This window comes from Brachyhypopomus gauderio, chromosome 7 (assembly GCF_052324685.1).
Source record: "Brachyhypopomus gauderio isolate BG-103 chromosome 7, BGAUD_0.2, whole genome shotgun sequence".
NCBI classification, from domain to species: Eukaryota; Metazoa; Chordata; class Actinopteri; order Gymnotiformes; family Hypopomidae; genus Brachyhypopomus; species Brachyhypopomus gauderio.
In genome coordinates, this window is record NC_135217.1 from 9,404,976 (window position 1) to 9,415,785 (window position 10,810).

Consider the following 10,810-nt stretch of genomic DNA (forward strand, 5'->3'; position numbering starts at 1 on the left):
TTATATAGAGCTCTGATGGCTCAGCCTCTCGCAATGCATGCTGGGAAGCAAGAGGAGGAGGAAGAGGAGGAGAATGGGAGGGGGTGAAGGAATCCGTTATGGTTAGTAAAGGCAGAGGAGCTCAGTGGGCAGGAATGGAGGCTGGAGAGAGAGAGAGAAGGAGAGAGAGAGAGAGAGAGAAATGTAAATAAGAGAAGGGACTGTACTGGCACTGTACTGTATGTGAGTAAAGCTTTGACACACTGAATGCATATCAGGGAAAGACAGACACAGGCATGCAGCACTGACAGGAAGGGCAGGGGAGAAGTGGACAGGAAGAGGACTATTAGATGGAGGAGAGACTGCAGCCCAGCACTGAGGAGCACATTTGGCTTATGGAGGATTATCAGTTATCGCAGACAACCTGATAGCCTGTCTAAAGCCTTCAAGGCAGAACTATTGCCGCTCGTGCCTATGTAGCCTGCAAGGCAGACCAGACCAGCCGGTAGCTTCTCTAAACCCTACAAAGGCAGACCAGACCAGCCGGTAGCTTCTCTAAACCCTACAAAGGCAGACCAGACCATCCACTTGTCTCTTTATAGTCAGCAAAGGCAGACTAGACCAGCCACTAGCCTCTCTAAACCCTACAAAGGCAGACCAGACCAGCCACTTGCCTCTTTACAGCCTGCAAGGCAAATGAGACCAGCCATTAGCCTTTCTACACTCTCCAAGGCAGAGGAGGAAGCCAGTCAGGAGCTTGGTCAGTCCCTTGGCGTCTCAGGACGTCTGCTCCTCACGCCTGGCAGGCCTTGTCCTCTGTGTGCAGGACTCCTGCATCTCATCCTCAGTGCGGCTACATGGCTTGTTTCCAACCTGAAGTTCTCCCACCATGTCTCTCCCATCAGATTGTAAACACTGACACAAAGCCGTAACTGGAGCAGCTCCCACCTGTATGAAGGCACTAATCCAGCTCCATCCTGCACCACGCTGCTTTCAAGTCTCCGCTCTCCACCCACCGTCCTTCCAGACTCTGTCCCGGCACCCAGGTTGCCGAATGAACATCCCGGCTATATCGTCACCTCTTCCTGGAGTCACTAAGCACTTAAATATGCACTTCATTTATTTATCATTTGCTCTTTCCTACCTACCGTCACATGATAATGGGGCTGATAGACTACACAACACTTCTGTAAGCCACTGTGGACTAAAGCATATCTAAATACTGTAAAGGCATCTAAATGCTGTAGACCAGGTGATAGAAACTCCTGTTTCTCACTTCTGCATGTGGGGAAACGTCCCTGGGTTTCTCTTCAGCCCTTTATTTTCACTCCTGATTTATCTTAAATGTTTTTTTGATCTGTGTCATTATGGCAAAAAAAACCCCCCTAAAAATAAAGAATGTAATTAATTTTGTACAGGTAGAGTTACAGAGTGTTATCATGTTTCACTATACATAATTCAACTCTCACGACTTCTTAGATCACATGTCCAAAGTACCACAAAAAGGCTTGACCTTTGTCTTACTGTCAAATAGCTCAGTACAAACGATTTTTAAAAAATCAAACAGCATATTAATGCAGCAGCTCCTGCGTGTGTGTGGGACTCAGGTGCGGGACTCCCCAGAACTCTGGCCCAGAGGTCACGTTCAGTGGGACTTCAGTGAGAGTCAAAGCAACAGTCTGTGAGAGCTTTGCCAAGATTAATTAATGTCATTATTTCAGAAGACGTAATGCACTTAACCTGATATAATGTTTTATTGACGGTTTATGTGATTGTGATCACCTGCCATAGCCCCTTGACCCTAACAGAACTCAATACATGGTTGGTGGTGTTTTCATCAACGTTTTATTAAAAGCATGTGGTCCTGCATGTCGACAAACATGAAAATAAATACAAAAAAGGCAGCAGTTATGGCAGTGTCCCTTAAAAGCGTACATCACGTTACAGCGTCAGTGGAAGGAGCCAAATCATTCATTCCTGAAAGGTTTTGAAATACACTTTGTATCTGAGCCACTTGAAAAGCACAAATAGGAGACTCTTATTTTGTATGCTGTATCTATCTTAACCATATGTGCCTCATATTTGTATTGTCATTATAAGTTCATTACTGATTCTTACGCAACGCTAATATATGTCGTCTCATGTCCTTTTCCTTTTAACGTTTTGACCGCCCGTACTCACCCCAGACACCAACAGCATTTCATGAAAGCAAATAAGAAAGAATATTCTACAGAAACAACCCAAATGAACCACTATATTTATACAGCAGCTGTCTAGTTGTATAGAATCAAAAAGCACTTACACCTCATAGTTTCGGAGCACTGACGTACCTCCGCAATTGAGGCCATAAAATACGGCAAGTGATGTTGACACTCATGACCACCAGGTGGCACTGCACCGGCAAACACCGTCTCCCATTCATCGTGCCCTTGATATAAACTTACCATTGAACTGCTTCAGCTGCAAGCGCCAGGGGAGTTTAAATGCCAGCACACTTATATTTGCACAGAACAGCGGATCTGATATCAGCTTACTGTGCAGTTCTCCTGCTAAAATCACAATAAGCCTAGACATAATACTGATCATGGATCAGAGAGCACATACACTACTTACTCTTACCTATTCCACCTTATTACAGATTCCTATGTGCAGATTTTCGTTCTATAAGGTACACACGTCAATACTGCTCACCAGTGTAATGAACATTTCTAAGGAAATAATCACTTAAGAAACAACACTGATGCAATTCACCTGGAACTCTCCTTTGTGGAGCTTCTATGAAATTAGCATGCTTGTGAAATCATGTATGTGCCCTTATATGCCATAATTAATGTCTTTTTAAAAACTGTCAGTTGTTTTTTTTCACAGTCATTGCTACGTTAGTCTTTTCTCAACCACCGCAATAAATACATACCTTAAACTGGTCACTAATATTAATTTTTAAAGAAAATAGGAAGAAATCATGGAGCAGAGAACTAACTGACTGTGCTGAAATGTTTGAACTGATGAAATCAGGTAAATAATGACCGATACGATAATCAACAATGCAATAAACAATGTGTTCTCAGTAAAAGCTAGCAGAAGTAGCTACATAACAGAGAAACCGTGACACTGCCTCTGTGATAACACTGCTATCCAGATCACACCAGGCCTTCGCTGGACTCTTACACACGCGCACTCACTCACTCACTTAGGGCTCGAGAGCCTCGTGCTTAACACTACAGTCACACTCCACGAAGCGAATTAAGGCAGTGTGCAAGCACAGGGTTTCTGTGTCTCCTCCAATTCAGACACATGGAACTTTGTGCTCGATGTCCGTCAGAGACACTGGTGGCCCATCGGAAATGTGACACAGGTCTGATTAGCCGCTGGGCTAGTCCTCACTACAACACTATCTCGCTTGAGTGCATGAAGAATGGAACGCCTATAAACTCACATAGCCTCTGAGCGGTCGTAGCATATGAGCGGTCATAGCCTCTGAGCGGTCGTAGCATATGAGCGGTCATAGCCTATGAGTGGTCATAGCATATGAGCGGTCACGTTGTATGAGCGGTCATTGCGTTTGAGCACTGCTGGTCATTTGTGGCAGATAAATTGAAAATACTGCACCCAGTTGTGCATTGACACTCTGAATGCAGCATTGTTTGTTCTCAAGGTCATGTGAGCACAATCGTGTGCTTATAATTGGCCGGGTGCTTCAGTCCCTTGATGAAGCATGCTTTAAATTTTACACTTTACAGTTCTTGGCCTGAACTCAAAAGTGTAGCCCGACCATTTCAGAAATACTTTCGTAGCTGTGGATATGTCTTTCCTGCCATTGGCAGCATTATCCTTCTCTCTCTCTCCCTCTCTCCCTCTCTCTCTCTCTCTCTCTCTCTCTCTCTCTCTCTCTCTCCCTCTCTCCCTCTCCCTCTCTCCCTCTCCCTCTCCCTCTCCCTCTCCGCCTCCACTCTCGGGTCCGTCCGGGCCGGCGCGTCTAGCTGCCGTTGCCTGCGGTGGCCTCCACTTCGGGCCGCTGCTCAGCGTTGTCCTGGCCCTCGGAGGGCAGCTGCACTCTCTGCTCATCCATGCGTTTGGCCTGCACCCTCTGGATCAGGCTGAAGAAGTCCTCGTCCGGCACGGTGGGGGCCCGCGCGCTCCCCTCAGGAGGAGAGCAACGCTGGTCTTCTATCCGGGAGGACTGCACCCAGATCAGGGACACAAGCGCAGTTTTAACCATGCTGGAGTTTTAACCATGCTGGAGGTACTCAAAGTGTAATGATTTGTTGTTCGTATGGAATTCATGAACTAATGTAAGATAATGCACAGTAAAATTTGTTAAATAAAACGAGTCCCTGAAGAGCGACTACAATGCCAGAAGCAGCTCGTGCGGCTCGCCGGCGCCCTCACCTGGCACCTGATGAGCATGTTGTAGAAGTCATCGCCGGGCTCCTGCAGGTCAGACTCGGCGCACAGGTGGCCCAGGTTGTTCTGGGTGATCCTGAGGCCGGGCAGGTTGCTGACGTTGACCCGCTGGTCATCCAGCCTCCGACTCTGAGAGCTGGCGATCAGGTCGAACAGCTCCTCCGTTTGGGGTGAGGTAAGTAGGCTGCCGTCTGCACGCGCGGTGAACACAGAGTGTTAGTGCAGCATATACACCTGAATGAGGACTTCATCAGGAACGCCGGTGCTACAGCGCACTCTAATTGGCCGCCACATTTTTCAGTCGATTGGAGCTAAAAGTGTTATTTAAAAAATTGTAAATTCTAATTAACCACTGCTGGCTGTATTTCACCAGACGTAAATACTGTTACTGTAAACAAATACTTATGAATAGAGCATTAACATATATCTTTATACATACATACATACACACACACACATACACATATATATACACACAGTAGAACCCCGGAACTCGACCGCCTCAGTACTCGACATATTCAGTGTTCGACGCAAAATTTCGAGAAAAGCTTGTCTCGGAGCCCAAATAAAACTTAGGAATCCGTCCCGACTCATATGATTTTGTAAACAAAATACAGTTCGTGCTTCGGTCACTGCCGCTAGTTAGAGATAGTTGGCATTGTTGTTCAATAGGTTTTACACACACACACACACACACACACACACACACTTTCACTGAATATCCAGAAATCACCTGGCCTTATTTAAAACCAGGTCATTCATAAATGAGGCCACTTAAAACATGGAACTATTGTGCAGAGAACAACACAAGCTGCCTTCAGTGATAACTGGTAAGAACCTCTGATTACGCAGAAGTGATTTACCCCCCCCCCGATAGCTCCTGCTACCTGAGCAGGTGTAGCTACTTCATGAACTAGCGACTCGGTGCCTGGCTATCCATAAATGGTAGTTATATTCTGACAGATGAACACCAGTTAAAGATATGTCAAGAAAGTGGGTGGAAATTATATTAGTGTTTCAACAATGGCAGTAATTAACATCAGTGAGGAGCTCTTTCCTAGATGATGTCTTGCACGCAGCAGACTGACCGCCGAGCATGTCGCCAAGGGCGGAGTCTCGGTCGTCTCCGCCCCCCTCCTGCCCATTGGCTCCTTCGTCCAGGTGGCACCGCTGGTCGTCCATGCGGCTGCTCTGAAACTTACTGAGCAGGTCGAAGAAGCAGTCCTCATCGGAGGGGTCCCGGCCAAGCTTCTGTGGGGGGGGGGGGGGACACAAAGACAGCGCTTAGACCCCAAACGGGTCGCATCACGCACACCCTCACACAGGCCCGCAAGCGCACAGACGTGACTAAATCCTTTAAGTCCTTGAAATCTGTCAGGCTAATTATAGATTTCTATTTGCGGTGCAAAGTAAAACGCAGACGGCGAGGCCTGCGGTGAACTTCTAGAAGAGAGAATGGCGGGTGCACAGACTGCTTATGCCATTCCGCAAAGCCTGCGCCGGTCGTGTCATCTCTCCGAGCCGGACCGGCAGTTCTCACGGCCCCTGCCCCCTGTCTTCAGGTCAGCTGGGGTCCAGGCCAGCCCGTGTTCCCCCAATGTGCCACTGTGATCTTTGTGTGGCCCAGCTGCTCGTGGGTCATACGAGCACACGCATATACACACACATAAGCTAGCAAACAGAGCCGGAAGGCGGAGACTGCCATATCAGCCGTGTTCAACACTTTTCCACAGCGGAGACGTGAAGGATAGCTGGGTTTTTCTGGAATGGTACAGATTAATCCTCCAGTCCATCATTCACCGAGATGATTTATCTTTGTGTACCTTCACCATCAACATTGTTCCATTTGCAATCGCTGTGAAACATAGCCGACACTCTTTGAGCAAACGCCGACAAAGACTCCAAATGGCCAGCAGGGGATCAGGCAGCCGGAACACCCTGAGAAGTGTGTGTCTCTACAGGGGCACCGTGATGGGTCATCAAGTGGTTTTGCTGATGAACCTCACACTCCGAGAGATCAGCGTCTTTCAGTCAGGCAGCCAGAGGGTGGGCTAATAGGAAACAGAGGACATCAAAGTCTCACCAGAGCAGCAAAAAAAAAATCAATAGAGCTGCTCTGAAATTAGCAGACAAGCTGCTGTCCTCACACACCACTGACAGAGCCCGGTCCCCCGAGCGCTTCTCCTCACACACCACTGACAGAGCCCGGTCCCCCGAGCGCTTCTCCTCACACACAGTACTGACAGAGCCCGGTCCCCCGAGTGCTTCTCCTCACACACAGTACTGACAGAGCCCGGTCCCCTGAGCGCTTCTCCTCACACACAGTACTGACAGAGCCCGGTCCCCCGAGCACTTCTCCTCACACACAGTACTGACAGAGCCCGGTCCCCCGAGCGCTTCTCCTCACACACAGTACTGACAGAGCCCGGTCCCCCGAGCTCTTCTCCTCACACACAGTACTGACAGAGCCCGGTCCCCCGAGCTCTTCTCCTCACACACAGTACTGACAGAGCCCGGTCCCCCGAGCTCTTCTCCTCACACACAGTACTGACAGAGCCCGGTCTCCCGAGCACTTCTCCTCACACACAGTACTGACAGAGCCCGGTCCCCCGAGCACTTCTCCTCACACACAGTACTGACAGAGCCCGGTCCCCCGAGCGCTTCTCCTCACACGCCACTGACAGAGCCCGGTCCCCCGAACTCTTCTCCTCACACACAGTACTGACAGAGCCCGGTCCCCCAAGCTCTTCTCCTCACACACAGTACTGACAGAGCCCGGTCCCCCGAGTGCTTCTCCTCACACACAGTACTGACAGAGCCCGGTCTCCCGAGCACTTCTCCTCACACACAGTACTGACAGAGCCCGGTCCCCCGAGCACTTCTCCTCACACACAGTACTGACAGAGCCCGGTCCCCCGAGCGCTTCTCCTCACACGCCACTGACAGAGCCCGGTCCCCCGAACTCTTCTCCTCACACACAGTACTGACAGAGCCCGGTCCCCCGAGCTCTTCTCCTCACACGCAGTACTGACAGAGCCCGGTCCCCCGAGTGCTTCTCCTCACACACAGTACTGACAGAGCCCGGTCCCCCGAGCTCTTCTCCTCACACACAGTACTGACAGAGCCCGGTCCCCCGAGCGCTTCTCCTCACACACAGTACTGACAGAGCCCGATCCCCCGAGCTCTTCTCCTCACACACAGTACTAACAGAGCCCGGTCCCCCGAGCACTTCTCCTCACACACAGTACTGACAGAGCCCGATCCCCCGAGCTCTTCTCCTCACACACAGTACTAACAGAGCCCGGCTCGAGCTGTTCACACTGCCCTGATAAGCATATTGTAAAGCTCCCTGTTATCAGTATCTGATAAGAGAGAAATTTATAACAAACTGCTTCTTGCTTCTGGACGCTTCAGAGCACATACAAGTCAGTCAGAAAGCTCTCTGTGGTCGACAGTGTCTTAACCATGGGTGTGCTTAAGCAGAGTGCACTTTCAACTTAATAAGACCTTCCCGGTAAAGTGGGTCTTCATCAAAAACCTCTCTGAAAACAGAACTGCCTTTTTACAGAAAACATACAGCAATACTTTATGTACTTTTTAATATTTAATAGAGGTGACGATTCAGATATTGTACAGACCAAAAAACACATCGAACCAAACTACTAACCAAAAATATGTCCAGCTTAAACTACTGACCAAAAATATAAGCAAAAATACATCCATTTACACTACTGAGCAAAAACACTTATAAAACTGACCAAAGCACATCCAGCTAAACTAGTGACCAAAACCGGTCTCTTCCCATCTCTTTCTTCCTCTCTCCTTTGTCTATCTCTCTATCTCGTTCTCTCTCTCTCTCTCTCTCTCTCTCTCTCTCTCTGTCTCTCTCTCGTTCTCTCTCCTGCAGGCCATCTTTGTGCCACTGTGGGAAAACAACTCATTATAAAAAGGGGGGTCTCACAGTCCAAGGTCACATTGTAAATGGCGACAGAGGGAGAGAGAGAGAGAGAGAGAGAGAGAGAGACAGAGAGATGAAAGAGGGGGAAGGGGAAGTTGAGGATTCCATCACTACTCACCATCTCAGCGCTCCGTTACAAATTCATCACAACCTGCCATTACAGACCACACTATCTGCACAGAACAAGCTTCCTGCGTGTGAATACGAAAACAATTTAACTACAGAGAAATCATAATGGCTGTAAAAACCCACCCGACGAGTGTCCAAATAAACTTAAATCTAAGAGATAAACTTTTCTTTTTAAATAATATTTACCCACCACTTTATGCCAGCCAGATGTCCCGAGCTCTTAATGTGCGTCTGCCGATGTCCGTATGATTAGCTTTTCCCCCACCTTTACTATGTATTACCCCTCTCTCTCTCTCCCTCTCTCCTTCTCTCTCTCTCTCCCTTTCTCCACTCTTTCTTACATCACTTACTCTCTGCCTCGCTCTTAAAACTGCCAATGCATTTGGTTTCATTATTCAATTATGTGATGGGTGAGAAAGAGGGTGGGAGAGAGAGAGAGAAAATGGGCGGTCCTTATCTACATGACATCACAGTTGCTATAGAAACCTCGACCCCAATCTCAGAGCCTTCAGTATGTGCATACACGTATACACACACACAACAGCGAACCGGACAAAAAAATACACACACATACACAGGTTGTAGCTCTCCCTTGAGGATCAATATGTTGGCGGGTGCGTGTGTGTGTGTGTGTGTGTACATGCACATGGAATGTGTGTGTGTGTGTGTGTGTGTGCGCACACACAAGGACAGGTCAAAGGACACAAATTAAAGAGACTTTGGTGGCTCCGCTCCCCCGGCCATGTCACACGGCGCTCTAAAAATAACTCCTCTGCTCACATGACCTCTCTGTCAATACCTGCTTTTATGCATCAGAATGAGGCCAGTGGTACCTTCCTGCGAGACTATAAGAACCACAGAGGAGACAGGAACCTATTTTCTTAGCCTCTCTTCACATTACTAATCTACGGTGTCAACGAGGACACGGCCGGTTCTGCTTCCTCTGGTGCTGGTGCTGATGAAGGCATCCACATTTCACACGGAGTAAACTGGCACCTGCCCGAGCCCAAGGACACACACACACACGGGATCCGTGAGGAGGGCTTCCCGATCACATGTGATCCTGCCAGATCCATTAGGCAGCTTCTTCCTGGCTCCTTTCTGAATATCGATCGCATTCCCTGGCCGCACACGGAGTGAGCACGCTCCCCCCAGCTCTGTCTTTCAGAAGAGTGCTTTTAAACTTGGACAAAGCCATAAGATTCAATTAACAGCTTACAGAGAGACAAACCTTTCAGACGGTATTATCCTCCTCAGCAAAAAAGAGCCTTTTTAATGCTCCCTTTAAGTCTGCTAGAGCCATTAGTAGCCAACATGTCTGGATGAAATACAGAACAAAACGGTATGTCATGTGTAACGCTGAATTATACATTTCATACAGCGTACCCTGAGATCCAAGCTAGTCATTCCTGAAAAGAAAAAACCAGTAAATATTTTCTGGAAACTAAGAGGGCTTCAGCAGTCCCGTTAGCCCATATATAGCAACACCACCGATGTCAGATACTGTGCTGTAGTTACTAGATGATTGTTGCTATCACATTCAAAGCACTTGAGGCGGTGTTACTACTGTGTGACAGAGGTGCTTACCGGGGGCGGTACTTGCACCGTGATGTCATCTGTGTCCACAGGTGAGTCCAACCACTGCCGGTCATCTGACGATTGGCTTTCTGTACAGGTCTTTCTCCTGCTGGACTGAGACAGCTGGCTCTTAGACCTCCTGGACACGCTGTCCATGGCGGGTCCGTTTCCATTCTACGTTACAAAACAGCAGGTTAAGACTCATTCTGCACTTACACATACAGTCAGCGCTTTTAACGCTTGGTCACGTCAATGACTTAAAAAAATCGAACGGACAGCTGGACAAAAATAAGTAACGTGTCTGTGTGATTTCGGACTGATGAACAAATGTTTCCTACACCTTTTGTTGACATTCATGTGGTCATTTTGAAAGGCTCATGGTTTTCGTGACGCATAGTTCACGTTTCACCCATACAACCGCCAATGCGTCGGTGGTTGAAAACAAAGCCTTTTAAAGCAAATACCTTTTCAGAACTGTACTGCCAGAGGTCCACACTGTCCATACTGATCCTCTTTGTGAACTTTGGTCTGGCACCTGGGGGACAGAGACAGAAACGCACGGGAAAAATCACACGTAGCATTTCGTATCCAGTCATTTTGGGGGGGGGGGGGGGGGGGTGTCATGTATCATCATCGCCAATTGCAGTACGCTACCAAATGACAAACCTGACAGAAATGTGTCGGTCCAAATTCTGGAAGGACTCCCCAGTGGAGTTTTCACAGCTGCGGTTTTTAAGGTGTGAAGATGGGAATGAAGTGGAG

At 48.3% G+C, this 10,810-nt stretch overlaps 1 protein-coding gene across 3 annotated transcripts in view; it reads right to left on the minus strand.

Moving 5' to 3' along the window:
* Nucleotides 1-1,808: 1,808 nt before the first annotated feature.
* Nucleotides 1,809-10,810, minus strand: part of gpsm1b (G protein signaling modulator 1b) — a 28,807-nt gene continuing 19,805 nt past the window's right edge. For all 3 annotated transcript variants that reach the window (XM_077011471.1, XM_077011472.1, XM_077011473.1), the window contains exons 10-14: nucleotides 10,513-10,583; nucleotides 10,058-10,222; nucleotides 5,472-5,634; nucleotides 4,369-4,574; nucleotides 1,809-4,159 (exon numbers count right to left, since the gene is read on the minus strand). In XM_077011471.1, coding sequence (XP_076867586.1) covers nucleotides 3,956-4,159; nucleotides 4,369-4,574; nucleotides 5,472-5,634; nucleotides 10,058-10,222; nucleotides 10,513-10,583 — 809 coding nt within the window. In that variant the 3' untranslated portion in view covers nucleotides 1,809-3,955. The remainder of the gene's footprint in view (nucleotides 4,160-4,368; nucleotides 4,575-5,471; nucleotides 5,635-10,057; nucleotides 10,223-10,512; nucleotides 10,584-10,810) is intronic.